This window comes from Rattus norvegicus, chromosome 5, assembly GCF_036323735.1.
Source record: "Rattus norvegicus strain BN/NHsdMcwi chromosome 5, GRCr8, whole genome shotgun sequence".
Classification (NCBI taxonomy): Eukaryota; Metazoa; Chordata; class Mammalia; order Rodentia; family Muridae; genus Rattus; species Rattus norvegicus.
In genome coordinates this window covers 126,762,183-126,782,833 of record NC_086023.1, presented here as the reverse complement: position 1 = coordinate 126,782,833, position 20,651 = coordinate 126,762,183, and the positions used below count along the sequence as shown (strand labels likewise).

General features: G+C 51.1%; 1 protein-coding gene across 2 annotated transcripts in view; it reads left to right on the top strand.

Annotated features, from left to right (window-relative positions):
* Acot11 (acyl-CoA thioesterase 11) overlaps positions 1–20,651 on the top strand; it is a 48,272-nt gene that overhangs the window by 21,693 nt on the left and 5,928 nt on the right. For both annotated transcript variants that reach the window (NM_001271383.1, XM_039109105.2), the window contains exons 2-10: positions 5,201–5,414; positions 5,986–6,055; positions 12,124–12,184; positions 12,999–13,097; positions 13,431–13,566; positions 15,331–15,484; positions 16,656–16,775; positions 19,190–19,334; positions 20,276–20,331. In NM_001271383.1, coding sequence (NP_001258312.1) covers positions 5,201–5,414; positions 5,986–6,055; positions 12,124–12,184; positions 12,999–13,097; positions 13,431–13,566; positions 15,331–15,484; positions 16,656–16,775; positions 19,190–19,334; positions 20,276–20,331 — 1,055 coding nt within the window. The remainder of the gene's footprint in view (positions 1–5,200; positions 5,415–5,985; positions 6,056–12,123; positions 12,185–12,998; positions 13,098–13,430; positions 13,567–15,330; positions 15,485–16,655; positions 16,776–19,189; positions 19,335–20,275; positions 20,332–20,651) is intronic.

Below are 20,651 nucleotides of genomic sequence, written 5' to 3'. Positions count from 1 at the left end.
CAGTGTGCAGAAGAGGTGCTTGTCAAATGATTGATTGATTGAATGAATGAATGAATGAATGAATGAATGAACAAAAGAGCCACAGAGACATTAGTCCTGTCTTTAGACATTACGGAGTATGAAGGGATGGCCACCCTCCAGCATGGGAAGAGGGAGGCTTTCAGGATTGAAGCGGAGGAGCAGGAGAGGCTGGATCCCAAGTGCTGATGACTGGCCTGGACTTAGCTGTTCTCAGTTTCCTTATCTGTAAGATGGGCCACGATCTCTGCATTCCTGGTGAGCATCCCGTGAGGCCAAGGATGTGGTAATTCAGGACACCATTTGGGCACGTAGGTCTCCACTGTGTTCGTGATCACCAATGGGAATCCCCACGCAGACGTCTTTTGTTTTACTTACCTACCCTCTGCATCTTGCCTCCTGTGTTTCCTCAGCTCTCCCAGGGCTTCAGTCTAGAACAGTGGTTCAAACCTGTGGGTTGTGACCCCTTTGGGGTTCCACCAACCCTTTTACAGGGGTCACATATCAGAGATCCTGCATATCAGATACTTACCCGACAATTCATAACAGTAGCAAAATTACAGTCATGAAGTGGCAATGAAATAATTTTACAGTTGGGGGTCACTGTGACGTGAGTAACTGCTTTAAAGGGTTGCAGCATCAGGAAGGTTGGAGTCACTGGTCTAGAATGTTCTAAATGCTTCTCACCCTCTGAGTGATGTGGGAAAACAGAACCTACTGTCCTCCTCTCTGGGCGACCACACCCAGAAATCTAGCCACCTGCATCACCATCCGTGCAGGCTCCCAGTGCACAGCCAGGCTGGAGCTGCCTTTGGCAGCGGTTTCCATAGCAACAGGGTCTGCTGCTTCAAGTGTAGCAGGCTTTAGGTTGCCTCTGAGAGCCTGAAAGATGGGCAGCTGTTTGGTGTGGACTCCCAACCAGGCCAACAGTTCCTAGGTCTACTGTCCTCCTCTCCCACTGTGGTCCACCACTGTGCCTGGCACTCAAGGACTCTTTTCTCGTCTGTCCGTCTGTCCTTCCTTCCTTTTTTGTATGCTCTTTCTTCCTTCCTTCCTTCCTTCCTTCCTTCTTTCCTTCCTTTCTTTCTCTCTCTCTTTTCTTCTTCCTCCTTCTTTTCTGAGACAGGGTTTCTCTATGTAACCCTGTCTTTCCTGAAACTCACTCGTAGACCAGACTGGCCTTAGACTCACTCACAGATCTGCCTGTCTCTGCCTCCTAAGTGCTCAGGGACTCTTGAAAGAAGCTGTATTTCTGGGAGGCACAGCAGTTCTGAGTCAGACAGGCCCAGGTCGTCTCTATCATCCTAGCAGTCATGGGTTTTGAACGTGTTACCTTGGTATGCTTTGACGTCCTCAGGTTGGCTTCAGCACCCTTATGAGAGACTGTGGTCCGCCAGCCAGTTGTGCCCTCATTCCAGTGTGAGCTGAACTGGGCTCATACCTGTCACTGTAATGTGAACACATAGCACTTGGTGCTGCTGCTTCCAAGGCCCAGGGCTTTAGCCTCTTCTTGTCCCAGGAGACTCTGGGGGCAGTGTGTATAGCTCACAGGAGCTCAGTTCACAACCAGACCCCTGAGACTGCAGCTGGGCTTTGCCCTTGACTCCAGCCTCAGTGTCCTTGTCTGTGACATGGTGCTAACAGAGCACCTGCCTCACAAGTCTGTTGTTGGAATAAAATTAGATTTACACACGTGAAGCACTTAAGAGCCATCCCCCAGCCCCAGGGCTCACTGTTGGTTTCATGCAATTGCTGACTGCTTATTGAAAGAAACGGCTTCTTAGCCCACATGTTCATGTTTCATAGTTCAGGAACACAGCTCAGTGATGAATGTCTATGGAACTCAATTCAAAAAAATTCTTTACATTTGAAAATCACTTTTGATACCAGCCTTCCTCCTCTCTTCAAAATCTTTCATGGAATCGTAGTTTCTGTAGAATTCCTCATACGCCTTCTTTCCTGGCTCGACCACAGCAAATTTACAGGACGCTGTCACTCCCAGGGCCGCTATGAACCAACAGTGGGAGCCTGACGGTGCTCGGCCTGAGGACCACGCAGCAGGGGCTTCAGCAGTGCTCTGGAAGTCACGGTAGTGAGTGTGCACTAAGGCAGTGCCCTTCCCAGGTCTCTGGGGAATGGAGAGCCTTGGCTCTCACTGTTTACAGTGAGATCAGCATCAGACCTTACTATTTTCAGTGCCGCTCAGCAATCTGCTTTTGCCTTGCCCCATTTGCTTTAGAATTTACTACTTTAAACTTTCTCTCTTTCCTTTCCTTTCCTTCCTTCCCTCCTCTGTCTTTCTCTTCTTCCTTCTTCCTCTTTTTCTCCTCCCCCTTCTTCCCCCTCCTTCTCCTCCCTCTCCTACCCCCTCTTCCCCCTCCTCTTCTTAAGCAGTGTCTCACTATGGAGCCCAGACTGGCATGGAGCTCGCCATGTAGCTATGGCTGGCTTTGACTCAGCAGAGATCTAGATGCTTCTGTTTCCCAAGTACTGGGATTACACGTGTGTGCCACCACATCTGGGAATTAAAATGTATCGATCAGTGGGATTAACTGCTGATATTGAGCCCCCTTCACCACTCACTAGCTCCAGAACTTCATTTTTTTTTTTAAGATTTATTTTATATATGTGAGTACATTGTCATCTCCAGATACACCAGAAGAGAGCATCGGATCCCACTACAGATAACTGTGAGCTACCATGTGGTTGCTGGGAATTGAACTCAGGACCTCCGGAAGAGCAGTCAGTGCTCTTAACCACTGAGCCATCTCTCCAGCCCCACCTCTAGAACTTATAGTCTTGAACCAGAGTCTGCCCTCTGCTCACCCTGTTAAGCAGTAGCTCAGCTCTTAGCCCTCCCATTGTACTGTGAACTTGATCCAAGGATGCCCTATGGGTGACTTCTAGTGCTTGTCCTTTTGTGACCTCTGTGTCTCAGTACAATGTCTGCACCTTCCATTTAATTTTGAGACTATCTCAGAATTTTTGATGCTGAAGTAGAGACCTGTGACTCCTTCCTGTGTGTACCTGCTACATTTAAAAATGTATCTAATTAATTTATTTGGTGTGTGTGTGTGTGTGTGTGTGTGTGTGTGTATGTGTGTGTATGTGTGTGCAGGTGTGCCAAAAGAAGGCATCAAGGGTCTCCATTATCACTTTCCACCTATTTCTTTGAGTCAGAGTTTCTCTCTGAACCCAGAGCTCACATTTTCTTGGCTAGGGTGGAAGGCAGCAAGCCCAGGGTTCCTCAGATCTACCGAGTATGGAGCTCTGGGTCATCATTGTCAGTCATTTGATACAGCCTAAGAACCAACAGAGAAAGTTCTAGAACCTACACACGAGAGGGGGGGCTTCAAGCTTGGTGACCTTTTCCTGTTCTCAGGCAGGAAGGTCCCGTTCCCTCTCAGGAATGCCACACTTTCTCTCCTGGCTCTGCCCACCTCGGAGCTACGCTTGCAGGAGTTTGTAAGATGCTCGAGGTTTTAGTCACTTTTGCTCTGTAGGGACTCCATGACCAAGGCAAGTTTTAGAAGAGTGTACTGTGGCCTTACAGTGTCAGAGGGTGAGTCCTTGACCACCATGGCAGGGAGCATGGCAGCGGGGAGGTAAGCATGGCTTGGAGCAGTAGCTGAGTCACAACCATGAGGCAGAGAGCTAACTGGGAATGGCACTGGGTTCTTCAAAGCCTGCCCCAGTGACACACATCCTACAACAAGGCCACACCTTGTAGCTGGACTTCTGCTACTTCATGGGTTGTTCTTTCTTCCTTCCTTCTCCACCCTTTCAACCGCTAATATTAGATAGGAGAGGAAAAAGAATAGAGGGGAAGGGGGCCATGTTATCGTTGGACTACTTCCTGCTGGTGAGGGGCATCGAGTTCCTTGGGGCAAGTTCCATCTTCACTGGCAGGAAATCTAATTCCTTCTCTGTGCACAACTACTTCACAGACCGTGACCAACAACCAACAACCAACAACCAACATCCAATTATCTAACCGTCCCCCCATCCCCAGGGCCCTAGCATTTATTTATATACCCTGGGAAAAGTCTCCTGAATTCCTAACATCCCACAATCATGGAAACTCTCTGACGCTGGCAAAATTATGCCCCTGCTAGAGCACGAGACGAATCATAGTCAGTTGCTGTGGACAATCTGAAGTAGCCTTGTAGCCCACACCTGGGGTTTAAAAAAAATCTTATAATATTTCTTTGTTTTTTAAGGAAACAACACTTCCTGATCCTTCTTTTTTTTTAACATTTATTTATTTATTATGTATACATCATACAGCTTTCTGCCTGCATGTATGCACCTGCAGGCCAGAAGAAGGCACCAGACATGATTATAGATGGTTGTGAGCCACCATGTGGTTGCTGGGAATTGAACTCAGGACCTCTGGAAGAGCAGTCAGTGCTCTTAACCACTGAGCCATCTCTCCAGCCCCTTCCTGATCCTTCTTAAACAGAACTAGGGACCAAGCATTCACATATATGAGCCTATGGAGGGGTGGGGGTGGGGAGAACATTCTCATTCAAAACACCACACTCAGTTTGTCATGTGGGTGCTGGGATCTGAATTCTGAGCCTCAGACTTTGCAACAAGTGCTTTTTTTTTTTAAGATTTACTTATTTATTTTATGTATATAAGTACACTGTAGCTGTCTTCACCTTAAGAGGGCATCAGATCCCATTACAGATGGCTGTGAACCACCATGTGGTTGGTGGGAATTGAACTCAGGACCTCTGGAAGAACAGTCACCACTGAGCCGTCTCTCCAGACCCCAGCAAGTCCTCCTAACTGCTAAACTATCTGTCTAGCCCCCTACTCCCTTTTTGACTTTCTCAAGACAGAAAGTCAGGAATCAAATATGGCAGCATGTCTATAATTCCAGCCGTGTAGAGGATGAGGAAGAGCGAGAGCTCAGAGCCAAAGCTGTGGAGCCTGTTCAAAAAATAAGTCAGTGTAAGGAAGTCGCCCACTAGCAGACTAGAGTCTACAAAGAAGTAGACTCTCTCCTAAGAGGGAGTGAACTCTTAGATCCTGGTCTGGAGGTGATGACCACTCCTGATGAGGCTGGTGGGAGGTGGTCCTAGCAGCTTCTCTAATTCTCTGTTCTGGAGGTGTCAGGTTTCGGCAGTGCAGAGATGTGTAGAATACTGACCATGCCGTCTTCACTTGTCCCCAGGGCTTCGCCTCTATGTTCTCTAGTCGGACATCCCGGAAGTCAGTCTCTCATCCGGAGTCCGGAGACGCTTCCGCCATGGCAGAGGGTGAAGGCTACCGGAACCCCACGGAGGTGCAGATGAGCCAGCTGGTGCTGCCCTGCCACACTAACCACCGTGGGGAGCTGAGCATTGGGCAGTTGCTCAAATGGATCGACACCACAGCCTGCCTATCAGGTGAGGCCGTGCTCCAGGGTCGACATCCCATCCCCACTGTTTGCCCCGTAGAACCGAGGCAGGGGCCTCGGTTTTTAAAGATGATCTCTTCCTCTCTCATGAGTACCACACTTGTTCCCCTTCTGGTCTTAGGTCCTGCTGGTGCCCTGCCTCTGTTCACCTAGTTGTCAAGGCAGCCTGTCCCTCCCCGCCAGTTACCCACCCCTGTGTGTTGGTATACACGCTGATGTCCGTGTCTGCCTCTATTGCGCCCTTAACCACAGCAATTTCCCGATTGGCTGGCTGGTAGAGAAAGGCCAGACACAGGGACGGACTGTGAGTGTTCACGATCCTTTCCATGTTCAGCCTCTAGGGTCTAACAGTGACTTGGCTACGCCAGCAGGGTTTGAGAGGCCCTGAGGCAGCTGTGTGGTCAGGGAAAGGGCTCCAGAGCAAGGCTCTGAAGCAAGGAAGCAGAAGTGGGGAAGAAGGGTGGGAACTCCTTTCGGAGAAGCCTCTGGAAGATACTTGGTTCAGAGGTCCATGTGACACGGGGAGGCTGCTAACATCTGGCTTTCTTCTCCTGAGCCAGCGGAGAGGCATGCTGGCTGTCCCTGTGTCACAGCCTCCATGGATGACATCTACTTCGACCATACCATTAGGTAAGTGGCCCTCTGGCTTGATTACTCTCTTGGTCTCTCTCCACCCTCAGCCCAGGGTCTGCATCCCCACCCCTCCCCGCCCCCACCAGACTGTGTGGCATTTGGAGCTGACTAATGGGCTTGGAGGTGGAAGCATGGTGTCTTAGGGGTGGAACATTTTACACAGGCGTGTGGGACAGCAGTGGGTTAGGAGTGGCCTTTTGGTTTGTACCATCAGGTGGGCTTTCTTGTCAGAGTGGGGCCGGGAAGTTGGCTCAGGTTTGCTTTTGGAAAGGCTCCTCTGGTGGAACCTGGAGACCTAAGGACAGGCTGAGGAAATATGCAGAGTCAGCAGCTTGGGCGTCCGTTTGTCATGTGGTGCTCTGTGACTCTGGGTCAGTCAGATTCCCTCTCTGGGCCTTGTTTCCTTACCTGTAAAATGAAAGGACTTGAATTTGCTCAGGAAATAGCTCGCTCTCGCTCTCTCTCTCCCTCCCTCTCTCTCTCTCTTAAAGATTTGTTTATTTATATATATGAGTACACTGTAGCTGTCTTCAGACACACCAGAAGAGGGCATCAGATCTCTTTACAGATGGTTGTGAGCCACCATGTGGTTGTTGGGATTTGAACTCAGGACCTCTGGAAGAGCAGTCAGTGCTCTTAACCACTGAGTCATCTCTCCAGTCTGGAACTAACTCTTTTAGCTCAGATACTTGTTCATAGGTTCCTGGTCACTGGACTACAGGGAGTGGACTGTCTCTGAGGCACCAGCCCCTAATAGTGACTAGTTGACTTTTAAATGGCAGACTCTCAACTGGCTCATCTAAGTAAACGTGGTCATCCAGGACTGTCCCACCACATGGCTTGTTAGTTAGTTAATTCTCTTTCAGTCTTCTCTTTCCCAGAGTTCCTGTCTCCGCCTGGATTTTCCCCCTGTCCTCTCCTGTTCTGCTATAAGTTGTTCAGCTCCATATTAAACCACTCGGAAGGTGATGGAGGACTTGCTTACGGGGACAGGTGATGCTTCATTATATAGTGCACAGAGATTATTCTGAAAGGGAGGCTCCTTGACGAGTCCCGAGGTCTATGCTAGAAGAGCGAGCCAGCCGCCAGCGCTTCACGTCCTCCAGCTCTTACTCAGGGCCACCAGTGACTGTACAGGTTCCCTCGTGTGCTTTGCCACTGAGCCTCATACTGGGACCCAGAAGGCGGCTGTTCCTTAGGCCCAGGGCAGGCCTTACATAGAGCTCTGGCTATCAGCCCACTCCTAGATGTGCCGTCCATACACAGGACGTCAAGTGCCAAGGCCTCATTCAGGGTTGCCTGCTGCCCTTTGTGGGACTAATGAGGAAGAATGTTGGCCCGTTCCTATACTCAGTCACTCGTTCACTATGTATTCAGTATTAGTTAATATACTGGCTAGTTTTATGTCAACTTGACCCAAGCTGTCATTTGGGAAGAAGGGACCTCCATTGAGAAAATGCCCCTGTCAGATCGGCCTGTGAGATATTTTCTTGATTAACGATTGATGTGGGAGGACCCAGCCCACTTGTGTGATGGCACTCTGGGAAAGTGGCTCTGGGCCATGTAAGGAAGCAGGCAGAGCAAGCCATGGGGAGAAGCCAGTGAGCAGCACCCTCCATGGCCTCTGCTTTAGTGTCTGTCCCCAGGACCCCGCCCTGACTCTCTTGGGTGATGAATGAACTGTGCTGTGGGACTGTGAGTGAAAAATACCTTTTCCTCTTCAAGTTGCTTTTGGTCATGGTGTTTCATCACAACAATGGAAACCTAGTTAAGGGCTGGAGAGATGGCTCAGAGGTTAAGAGCACTGAATGTTCTTCCAAAGGTCCTGAGTTCAATTCCTACTAACCACATAGTGGCTGTCTTAGTCAGAGTTTTCTATTTCTGCACAAGACATTGTGACCAAGAAGCAAGTTGGGGAGGAAAGGGTTTATTCAGCTTACACATTCACATTGCTGTTCATCACCAAAGGATGTCAGGACTGGAACTCAAGCAGGTCAGGAAGCAGGAGCTGATGCAGAGGCCGTGGAGGGATGTTACTGACTGGCTACCTTCCCCTGGCTTGCTCAGCTTGCTCTCTTATAGAACCCAAGACCACCAGCCCAGGGATGGCACCACTCACAATGGGCTGGGCCCTTCCCCTTGATCACTAGTTGAGAAAATGCCTTACAGCTGGGTCTCATGGAGGCATTTCCTCAACTGAGGCTCCTTTTCTGTGATAACTCCAGCTTGTGTCAAGTTGACACACAAAACCAGCCAGCACAGTGGCTCACAACCATCTGTAATGGGATCTGATGCCCTCTTTCGTGTGTCTGAAGACAGCAACAGTGTACTCACGTACATAAAATAAATACCTATTTAAAGAAAGGAAGAAAGAAAGAAAGAAAGAAAGAAAGAAAGAAAGAAGGAAAGAAAGCAAACCTAATTAAGATAGTTCAGAGCCTTGGTGTCATGCTAGGTTTGCAGATACAAACAGCCAGAACACAGTCCTTGTGCCCTCTGCCCGGGCAGGGTTGAGGAGAGTTTCTGGAGTGGGCTGAGCTGGCTGGAGGGCAGTGACCCTTGTGCTTTGGAGGCTGTGACACTGAATCTGGGAAGCATATGTGATGGGTGGACCTGCCGGGCGGGGGGACAGAGGGAGGGCACATTGTTCAGAGCCTGGAGCATGGCAGTGGCTAGGCTAGGCTTGGCAGCACCTGAACAGTTACAGGTTTACCTTCGTTTGTTTTAGTTTTTGCTGCTTAAAAACATTTCAAGCCAGGCATGGTGGTGAACACTGATAGGCTTAGCTCTTGGGAGACTGAGACTGGGGCATTGCTGTGAGTGTGATTCACAACTGACTTGGTTTATAGGACATAATAAATAAAGGAGACATATCAAGAGACACTCATATCTGTGATACTACTACTCAAGAGTTGAGGCAGGAGTTCAAGGTCAGCCTGGGGTACATAATGAGGCCCTGTCTCAAACAATAGAAGACAAAGTGAAATATTTCCAAACATCAGGAAGGACTAAGAACTAATTTTAGGCAACTTCCACATGATTATCATACCTGAAAAATGGCCAGTTATTTTTCCCCACCAGTGTCAGAATATGGCCACGCCGGCTTGTGAGTTTGCTTTGCTGTGTTGTTCTTTTTTGTTATCCCAATAAAGCTGGAAATAAGTTTGCAAATCAACTGAGTCTCCTAATGCTCCTGACTCCTAACCTCTCTCCCCCAGTCAGCTCCCTTGAAGGGGACTGCTTCCTCTGTCCCTCCCTCCCTCCCTCCCTCCCTCCCTCCCTCCCTCCCTCCCTTCCTCCCTTTCCTCCTTTCTTCTCTCCCTCTTCCTTCTTCAGTATCCTGTGACCAAGTCACTCCCAGTCCTCTTCTTTAAAAGAAAAAAAAGAGAAAGATTTATTTTTATTATTTTAAATTATTTACCTGACCTGGGTGGTGGTGGTGGTGCAGGCCTTAAATTCCAGCACTCAGGAGGCAAAGGCAGATGGATCTCTGAGTTCCAGGCCAGCCTGGTCTACAGAGTGAGTTCTAGGACAGCCAGGGCTAGTGAAAAACAACAGCAAAATAATTATTTGCCTCTGTCTCTGTCTCTGTCTCTCTCTGTCTCTCTCTCTGTGTGTGTATGTCTCTCTCTCTCTCTCTCTCTCTCTCTCTCTCTCTCTCTCTGTGTGTGTGTGTGTGTGTGTGTGTGTGTGTGTGTGTGTGTGTGTGTGTAAATACAGATACCTGTAGAGGACATGGGTGCTGGGAACTAAACAGATCTACAAGGGCAGTATGTGCTCTTAACTACTAAGCCATCTCTCCAGTCCTCGTTTAACACCACAGAAAGATAAATTCATTTTAAATCAGTAATCCCCTATCCCCTTGAGGAATCTATTCCCAGACCTCTGATGGGTGCCTAGGACGCTGACGGGCACCAGTCCCTACACAGACGGTGATGTCTCCTGGGGGTTCTCAGCCACGGTAAAGCTTAGTTCAAAATTAGGTGCAATCAGGCCACACTATGGCCTGTCCCTTGGAATGGACCCTTCCAAGCTTCGGTGGCAGGCAGTGCACTCTGCATGCTCACAAGCCACGGTGCAGAGGGTAAAGAACTTCTTGAGGTCATCATGATTAAACTCTGCCAGGTTTGTAGCCTTTTGCCCTCCTTACCCTGACAGCCCATCGTCTGGGCACACTCTGGGCACAGGGCAAGCTAGGTGGCTCCTAGGAGATTTGTGTGAACGTGGGAAACATTCCCAGAAGGACAGACTGCTCCTAGGAAGAGCTGGGCTGGTTCGGTCAACACAGCCCATTTAGAATCCCTGCCCCGCTGTGAGTTAGTTGGGTGACCTTGTTAGCTAGGTGACCTTGGATAAGGGCTTAGCCTCTCTGATGGTCACTCCCCTATAAACCTGCCTCCAAGTTTGTTTTGAGATTCAAATGCAGAAAGGCACACATAGCACTTTTAAGTGTCTCGTATCCCTGCCCACTCCTCTTTCCAGCCATTGGCACTTGGCAAGCATTTGGTAAATGCTGGTGTATTGCTTCAGTCAGTCACTGTTTATGGAGGTCTCACCCTGCCTTGTGTGCTTGGTGTGTTGATGAGCAAAGCATACACTCACTGGGCAGGGCTAGTACTCCCAGTAGAGCATGTGACTGCCCTGCACAGGCTCTGGCTTTTATGAACCACAGGAATGAATGAGAGGAGAGAACAAAAGCACAGAGAAGTTTGAAGGCTTAGGAGGCAGAGGTCATACTCAGGGGGAGTGCTGGAGGGTGAGCTCTGGACAGTGGGGGGTAGGAGGCTGCCCCAGGAAGGGAGCTGAGGAGCAAAAGAAGACTCTAGTCTGGGGGTGGGTGGACATGCAAATTAGCAGCTTATGGAAGCTCTGATTCTATGGAACATGTCTGCTGGCTTGGTGACATTGCAGTTGTGTGACTGTGTTCTGGGAATTTTGAAGTACTCTTGCCAGACCTCCTACCCTCACTAAGGTGTGGGTGTCTGAGGCTCCTGTCTCTCCCTTGGTCCCTCCTGAGGTGTGGGCATCTGAGGCTCCTGTCTCTCCCTTGGTCCCTCCTGAGGTGTGGGCATCTGAGGTGCCTGTCCTCCCTTGGTCCCTCCTGAGGTGTGGGCATCAGAGGTGCCTGTCCTCCCTTGGTCCCTCGCTGAGGTGTGGGCATCTGAGGTACCTGTCCTCCCTTGGTCCCTCCTGAGGTGTGGGCGTCTGAGGTACCTGTCCTCCCTTGGTCCCTCGCTGAGGTGTGGGCATCTGAGGTGCCTGTCCTCCCTTGGTCCCTCCTGAGGTGTGGGCATCTGAGGTACCTGTCCTCCCTTGGTCCCTCGCTGAGGTGTGGGCATCTGAGGTACCTGTCCTCCCTTGGTCCCTCCTGAGGTGTGGGCGTCTGAGGTACCTGTCCTCCCTTGGTCCCTCCTGAGGTGTGGGCGTCTGAGGTGCCTGTCCTCCCATGGTCCCTCCTGAGGTGTGGGCGTCTGAGGTACCTGTCCTCCCATGGTCCCTCCTGAGGTGTGGGCATCTGAGGCTCCTGTCCTCCCTTGGTCCCTCCTGAGGTGTGGGCATCTGAGGTGCCTGTCCTCCCTTGGTCCCTCACTGAGGTGTGGGCATCTGAGGTGCCTGTCCTCCCTTGGTCCCTCCTGAGGTGTGGGCGTCTGAGGTACCTGTCCTCCCATGGTCCCTCCTGAGGTGTGGGCATCTGAGGTACCTGTCCTCCCTTGGTCCCTCCTGAGGTGTGGGCATCTGAGGTGCCTGTCCTCCCTTGGTCCCTCCTGAGGTGTGGGCGTCTGAGGTACCTGTCCTCCCTTGGTCCCTCCTGAGGTGTGGGCATCTGAGGTGCCTGTCCTCCCTTGGTCCCTCGCTGAGGTGTGGGTGTCTGAGGCTCCTGTCCTCCCTTGGTCCCTCCTGAGGTGTGGGCATCTGAGGTGCCTGTCTCTCCCTTGGTCCCTCCTGAGGTGTGGGCATCTGAGGTGCCTGTCCTCCCTTGGTCCCTCGCTGAGGTGTGGGTGTCTGAGGCTCCTGTCCTCCCTTGGTCCCTCTGGAAGGCTTACCTCCTGCTTTCCTCTCCTCAGTGTCGGCCAAGTGGTGAATATCAAGGCCAAGGTGAACCGGGCCTTCAACTCCAGCATGGAGGTGTGTGTGGCTGGCCCTGCCTGGGGGGGTGGGATGGCCTTCCTGTTCCACTTTGTCTTTCAGGATCCAAGCCCAAGCCCCCACACACTGTAGGACTCTGACTAGAGTTCCAAGATGGCTGGCTGGGTAGGAGGACCCTAAGGTCTTCCTTGCCAATATCCATAGCACAGGAGGGAACATGGAGGCCAGGGCAGGGAAGGGGCGTGCTCAGGGCTTATACTCCTGGTTAGGAACATTCGATAGCAGGTGTGAAGGCAGAGGAAGGCAGCGCTGTGTCTGATCATGGTGCTGCAATGGGAGAGACTGGACTTTTGCCCATTAGCTTACCTGGATGGTCTCTGTTTCCATATCTGTACAGTGGGAGGATGGCTTTACTGAGGACTTCATTTCTTCTCCTGGGCTTGATTTAGGTTCTGCAATCTATCGAGCCATTGATTCCTGGGAACCTCAGAGGCTGGGGTAACAGTGACTCTGCTTCTGGGCAGCACACAAATGCACCCCACAGGTCTGACTTTCAGTATTAGCAGTGGACAGGGCACATTTGAACCCTTTCAGTAATCCCTTAAGGGGCAGTTGTGATGACTCCCATTCCATAGATGAGGAAACAGATCCAAAGGGAAGTGAATTACCCAAGGTTTTCCAGGAAACCAGAGGCAGAGTCAGAACCAACTTTAGGTCCCTGGCATTCCATACTGATAGGTGATGTAGAAACTCCAGAGGCCCAGCCTGGGTGGCTGTCCAGCCTCACTAAAGCTGCGAGCCTGGAGTAGCGTCTTCCTGTCCTCCCTCCTCCCATACCCCTCTCCTTCTGCAGGTAGGAATCCAGGTGGTCTCTGAAGATCTGTGCTCTGAGAAACAGTGGAGTGTCTGCAAGGCCTTGGCCACCTTCGTGGCCCACCGGGAGCTCTCCAAGGTAGACAGCTGCTCTGTCATTCTCATATTACCCAGAGTGGGACTCTTTGTGACTCCCACCCAGGTGTCTGCGCCTTTCCCCATCTCTTCCTGCATATTTAAATGTCTTCGGAACACTGTGTTCTAAACAGACCCCTCTATTTTTGGGCCTTTTGCCCAAGAAGGGATCTTGGAGGACATTTAAAGAGGACTATGCCCTGTCGGGTTACAATGGAGACAAAAGAGTAGGCACAGAGGGGAGAGAGTCCGGAGCTCCTCTCCCACAGCAGCCCAGGCCCACCAGGTACCGGCTTCAGGCATCAGGTCACTGTGCACCTTGTCTCCTGGCCAACAGGTGAAGCTGAAGCAGGTTGTCCCATTGACGGAGGAGGAGAAGACCGAGCATGGGGTGGCGGCTGAGCGCCGGCGTATGCGACTGGTCTACACAGACACCATCAAGGATCTCCTAGCTCACTATGCCATCCAGGATGGTATGTGGGTAAGAGGGCAGCCAGGTGTACGCAGGGGGAAGCTGGTGTCCTCACACCCACTTTGAATGGAAGGAGGAAGGGATTGTACTATGGACCTCTGTCCCTGGCCACTCACTCACAGCCCAGAAGCAGTGGAGATAGAATGGGGTCCTACAACAATCTGTCACCCATCATGTCCTTAGGCTCAGGAGAGATGATGTGTGTGATGGTAGTGTTGGCTAGGCTTTGAAGACGTGTAGGAATTTTAAAAAGCTTCTCTGTGTAAGTGTATGTATATGTTTTCTTTTTTTTTCCCCAAGAAAAATAAAAAGATAAAAAGCAAGTCTCCCTCCATGCTCCCTCCCTCCCAGAGCTCAGGTCATCTCCCCAGAGGCAAAGGCTGGTTTCCAATGTTTCTAGGGGTTCTTTCTGTAGATTTAAGCAAAGCATGTGTTATTTAGCTCCCTGGTTTTACCCTGAAGGGAACACATAGGGGCACATCGTTCTGTATCTTGACTTGATTATTCCCCCTCTTGATGGTTGTTCTCTTGTTGGTGCAGGATGACCTGTCTGCCTTGGATTGGGTGGGATTTTGGCAGGTGGTGAGGAGAGGAAGATGTTCTACAGAGAATGAAGGCCCCAGGGGTAGGGAAGGGGACCTGGGGCTCTTTGTCCATATCTCCGTGTTCTTTTTTTTTTTTTCCTTTTTTTCAGAGCTGGGGACCGAACCCAGGACACTGAGCTAAATCCCCAACCCCCATCTCCGCGTTCTTGTGTGAGGTCTTTCTTGGCATCAAAATGGAAGGAGCCAAGTTTCAGACAAATAAAAAGTAATATAGCCAAGCAGAGTGACCCTCACTAGTAATCTTAGCACCCTGGAGGCTGAGACAAGAGGATCATGAGTTAGATGACAGCCTTGATTACATAATGATGTTCAAGGCCACCCTGGGATCCATAGTGAGATCCTGTCTCAAAGCAAACGAAGAAAAACCGGTGTTGGCTGGGCACGGGGAGCACACCAGCAGTTCCAGCAGTGATATAGGAGGCTGAGGCAGGAGGATCAGGAGTTTAAGACCACCCTGAGCTCTGCCATGCTGGGCTTAGGGGATGGTTGGAGGGAGCCCAGCTCTTCAGTCAGTTCCATGGATCTGTCCATTCCATCACAGCCCTCTCAAATCCCTCCTGTGCAGACAGCCTGCCTCCAAGGGTCAGTCTAGATATCTCTGTCTGGCATGCAGGCCTCAGACTAATGCTTCAGCCCAGCGCATGTGTCCTCCCTCAGCTTAGCCCAAGGTCTCACACCTGCCAGCACCTCCTGCAGACTTGGGCTCACATCATTTTCATCTCCTGCTTCCCTGTCCTACATCTCCCGTGACACCTCCCAAGGCCCTTCACCCGAGTGAATGTTACTTTTCTGCTGGGTGCTCTGTGGAGGACTTTCTTAGGATTCTGGAGAATCCAGTCCTGGGTGGCTGGGGCTGATACTTGCTCCTTACAGATGGGTGTCTGCGAGCCAGTGTCATACAGCCTGTGTTTGGCGAGGCAGGGGTTGGCTCAGGCTTGCCTGTCTCACAGCTGCGCTGTCTGCTGCTTTGAGGCTGGCGTATGTCCTTCCTTCCAAGCTCTCCCATTCTTCACCCAGGGCTGGTCTAGGTCTGGTGATCACTTGGTGGTAGTAAACAGTAAATTCATGTTTTGGGGTTGGGGGGTCGTTGTCCTGGGGTTTCCATGAACAGTCTATCCTTAGGGAAACTCTCTCATATGCTTGCTTTCATTCCGGGCCAGATCTGGACAAGGACTGCAGCAATATGGTGCCAGCCGAGAAGACCCGGGTGGAGAGTGTGGAACTGGTGCTGCCTCCTCACGCCAATCATCAGGGCAATACCTTTGGGGGCCAGATCATGGCCTGGATGGAGAACGTGGCCACCATTGCAGCCAGGTGAGACAGCCTCCGTTTGCCTTCTCTCCTCTGTTTCCAGAGGCTGTTTCCTTGGCAACAGAAAGCATACCTGGTACCAGCATTCATAGCTCCAGAAGCTTAGGTGTTCTGCTAGGATAAGCCTGGATTTCCACACCTGTCGAGCCAGAGAGCAGCCATTTCTGTGAGCTGGCCATGCTTCTTTCTTCTGCCCATTCATTACCACATTCCTTATAGCTGCTGGGAGTCTCCACAGCAGACCGACCCTGAAGCCTCCCCTTGATCTGCCTTTACCTGAACTCCGGTAGTAACTGCCCCTTCAGGCTCTCTTCCTCCTCCACTTTCCCGTCCCCTCCCCCCCATTTTGCTCTTGGTATGACCTCCCACAGTTCAGCATACTGCCCAGCGCCACCATAAAGCCACCTCAGACCGATGCCTCTTTCTAGTGGCAAAAAATAAGTCTCTTTTCTTTGATCCTAGTACTTAGGAGGCAGAGGCAGGTGGATCTCTGAGTTCAAGGCTTCAAGGCCAGCCTGGTCTATAGAGAGGGTTCTAGGACAGCCAGGGTTTCACAGAGAAACCCTGTCTCAGAAAACAACAAAACACAGCACTAGTTGTGATAACTGGCAATCCATACCTTGTGCCCCATGACTTTGCCCTGGTTCTCTCAACATGCCATAACCCACTCCACTAGGCTGGATTTCATTCTTAGGGCCCAGCCCAGGGTTAAGCGGAAGGTAGTGTCCAGGCAATAACATTTTTGAAACCTGGCCTACGAGTGAGACCCAAGGAGGCCCAGGGCCTGGGCAGTCAGGGAAAGCTTCCTGGTGGAGGAGGGCCTCCAGGGACAAGAAGCCTTTCAGGAGGGATGGGTTTCAGGGTATCAGGGCACATAGATACCGAGACAGACATGCCAAGAGAAGGAGGGGAAGGGATTTGGTTTAGGTTATACTCAACTCTTGCTTTCTTCTGGCCTCAAATTCTGCTCCTCTCTAGCCGTGCACAGCGGCCTCTGCATGCTAAGCTGGAAACGGCTGTAGTGCTAGGCATCGAGCAGAGTCATCCCAGGGCTGGATCAGAGGGCCAGTCCTGTAGTCCAGGGTGGGTTACGGGCTAGGCACTAGGGAAAGCTGGCCCAACCACCTTAATGCAGTACCAGCCTTTTCTTCTGTCCCCCTGCTCTTCCCCGTAGCCGGCTCTGTCATGCCCACCCTACACTCAAGGCCATCGAGATGTTCCATTTCCGAGGCCCATCTCAGGTGGGGGACCGTCTGGTGCTCAAGGCCATCGTGAATAATGCCTTCAAGCATAGGTGAGGTGTCGGGATGGGTGGGACAGGGCCACCGAGGGTTGAGGGTTCTTCCTGATCTTAAAAACACCTAATGTCGACCTGCCAAGCCTTTCCCTGATGAGGCCTGAATCACTGGGTTGTTTACATGGCCCAAGGTTAGCTGTTGTTCCCTTTTCTGGAATGTTCTATGACTCAACTGTTGTCCAATGGTGGCCCTGGGGTCTTCTGTAAGTTTTCTGTAGGTGCTGTGCCTCCCACTAACTGGAAGCACTAACCGTGCCTGTGTGCTTCGTCTCTCCCCAGCTTGGCTGGAAGACTGAGCTCTGGGGTTGCAGAGGTCACAGGGCCTCTGCTTCTGTTTCTCAGATCCTTTCTTACCCATGTCCCAAAACAGGTATTCCACCATCTCACCTTGGAGTGAGTTCTGAGGGCTCTTCTCACCACAGCTGGCTTTAGCTGAGGGCTATTTCTGAGAACTTGCGTGCTCATTTACGACGAAGGTCAATCTGGAGCTGGGCAGCCTGGGTTCAAGTTTGGTTTCACTTCTCACAGGCTGTGTGTCTTTGAGCAAGTTACTTAATGTCTCTGAGCCTCCATTCTTTTTTTTTTTTTTTTTTTTTTGTTCTTTTTTTTCCCGGAGCTGGGGACCGAACCCAGGGCCTTGCGCTCGCTTCCTAGGTAAGCGCTCTACCTCTGAGCTAAATCCCCAGCCCCGAGCCTCTGTTCTTTAACATATAAAGTACTCACACAGCCACCTCACAGCTGCAAGGATTGGCCGAGGTGTTACTAGAAGGAAGCCAGAGGGACCGTCCAGTGAGTGTCACCAGCTGTATGGTGGAGCCTTTTGCTATGGCTGCTGCTCTCTGCGATTCTATCAGCCCACCTCCAGCCTCTCTCAGGACCCTCCCAGGCTTGGTTCTTCCCCGCTTCTCTTCCTGCCTCACTCTGAGACTTGGCAGTTGGTTCCCTGTTTCTCTAAGGCCCACATCTTGCAGCTGTAGGACTTCCTGGCTTGGCCTATGTTGGACAAATGCTCTACTATGTCCTTGGCACCCTTTCTATCTTTTATTATGTCTTCTATTTTTAAAAATTGCATGTGTGCCTGGTGGGGGTGGCACACACCCTTAACCTTAGCACTCGAGGCAGAGGCAGGCAGATCTCTGCATTTGAGGCCAGCCTGGTTTACAGAGAGAGTCCGAGGATAACCAGGGACACAGAGAAACCCTGTCTTGGAAAAAATAAAATATGTGTAAACTGGGTATGCTGGCTCCCACCTTCAATCCCATCACTGCAGAGGCAGTGGGGGCAGGGGCAGAGGCAGGGGCAGGGACAGGGGCAGGGGCAGAGAGGCAGAGGTAGAGAGGTAGAGAGGCAGAGAGGCAGAGGCAGAGAGGCAGAGGCAGCAGGATCTCTGTGAGTTCAAGCCTAGCATGGTCAAGTTTCAGGGCAGCCAGGGCTACATAGTGAGACCCTGTCTCAAAAGACAGAACAACAAAATGTCCGTGTATATATGTGTGTTTGTGTGTGTGTTCATGTATGTTAGGCAGCCTTGGAAGCTGGAGGATAACCATGCTCAGGCACCGTCCACCTGACTTTGCAGCAGAGTTTTCTCATCGGCTTGGAGCTTGCCACAGTTAGGCTGGCTGCCAGCAAGCCCATGGAAGCTCCTTTCCCCGTGTCCCCAGGGCTGGCCCCATGGAAGCTCCTTTCCCCGTGTCCCCAGGGCTGGGACTATCAGTGCTCATTACCACACTTGGCTTTTAGATGGTTCTGGGGACTGAACTTGGGTCCTTCTACTTGTACTTTACACGCTGAGCAATCTCCTCAGCTCCTGATATTACTTTTGTTATTACTATTATTATTTTGAGTTTTGAGGTGGAATTTTACACTGTTACTCAGGTCAGGCTTCAACTCATGTCACCGCCCCAGTCTCAGTATCCCTAGTGCTGAGATTACTAGCACATGTCAGTGTGCCTGCTTCCTTTGTAATTTCCCGTGACTTGATTTAAAAAAAAAAAACTACCTTTATATTTATTCACTGCATATGTGGTATGTGTGTGTGGGGTGGTGTGCCAGAGTGTGCCACCTACTTTTACCATAGGTCTCTGGGATCAAACTCAGGTTGTCAGACTTGGCAGCAAGTGCCTTTCCTGCTGAGCCATCTTGCCTACCCTCTGATGACTTCTGGGTGTCTTTGCTTTCTTGCTTTGTTGACTTTCTGGTCTGTTAGCTGGGAGCCTGGCCGGGCAGGTTCGTCTGCTCTGTGAGATTACTGAAGAGGACAGATAGGGTTCTGGCCATTTGGGTCCAGTTGTTGGAAGAACTCCAGGAGAATGTGTGCACTTGCCTGCCTGTGTGTGTGAGTGTGCGAGACGTGGAAGGACAGGGCTTGGGAAGGTCTGTGGAGCCTGACTCCCTCTTTCATTTGGCCTTAGCATGGAGGTGGGTGTGTGTGTAGAGGCTTACCGCCAGGAGGCTGAGACCCAGCGCCGGCACATCAACAGCGCCTTCATGACTTTCGTGGTCCTGGACAAAGATGACCAGCCTCAGAAGCTGCCCTGGATTCGTCCCCAGCCTGGGGTGAGTGCCTTATCCCAGATTAGAGTGTCCTGGTGTCACCCAGGGATTCCTGCTGCGTACCCGCTCCGCCTGTCAGAACTGGAACATACATGGGGTCTAGCTGATGTTGAAGTTCATGGACCTTAACTGTCTGTAGGATTGTAGGGACCTCTGGTTTGGGCACCATAGGCTGGTCGAGCCTCACCCCTGCTGCATTCTTGGACTTCTATCTCTGAGGGTTTCAGTCCTTATCTGTGTAATTAGTGTGTCTGCAACTTCTGCCTTCTGCCTTCTGCGTTGTGGCTGTGTGGAACCAACTGGCCTTGGGACCCTCGAGAAGTGGTGACAGTCAGCACGTGGATGACTGGGTTCTGTGTCTGTGGAGACACCCTCTTGGCTTGCCAGGGACCAGTTGCTGTCTTTTTTTTTTGAATGGGGGCGAGGCATAAAGGAATGGAAAAGAGGTGGGCTTCTGAGTTCTGACCCTGGACCCACCCCATACTCCTATAACCTTGGGGGAACCATTCAACCCCCTGAGCCTCAGTTTCTTCCTGTGTAAACTGGGACTTGAAGGTCCTAGGCTAAGAAACGTACAGCAGAAAACAGGAATGGTCTTAGGCAGAGCCCTTGTGAGGACTTCATTCCCAGCAAGTGACCAGTGAGTGTGGCCCTGGGCACCATGTTGAGGTTCTTTCACTGAATCATTCTACACTGGGGGAAACTGAGGCCCACAAGGCGGGGCAGTGTACCCAATGTCACCAAAGGCTCCGTGCAGAGCTAAGGTGTGGTTTAGGGGCCCTGAAACTTTCTAAGTAAGGATGTTTTGACACCTGCTGCCCTAGCAAGATTTAAGCTTCTTGAAGGGACTGCGAGGTCCTCTGGCTTCAGAGGACAGGGATGTCAGAGTTATGGTTCAGCTGGTCATCTCACCTGTACCACACATGTCCCTGCTTCCTTCCTAGGATGGTGAACGGCGATACCGAGAGGCCAGTGCCAGGAAGAAGATCCGCCTGGACAGGCGAGTGGGGCTGGGCTGTGGGAGGGACGCGCTTCAGGGCTGGTCTTCACCTGCTGACCCCAAGGCATTCTTCAGGAATCCTCCCAGGCTCAGTAATGGGCTGGCTTTTCTCATTCTCCTTTTAAATTTTATTTTATTTTTAACATTTATTTATTATATAGAACTACACTGTAGCTGTCTTCAGACACACCAGAAGAGGGCATCAGATCTCATTACAGATGGTTGTGAGCCACCATGTGGTTGCTGGGATTTGAACTCAGGACCTCTGGAAGAGCAGTCAGTGCTCTTAACCACTGAGCCATCTCTCCAGCCCTTAAATT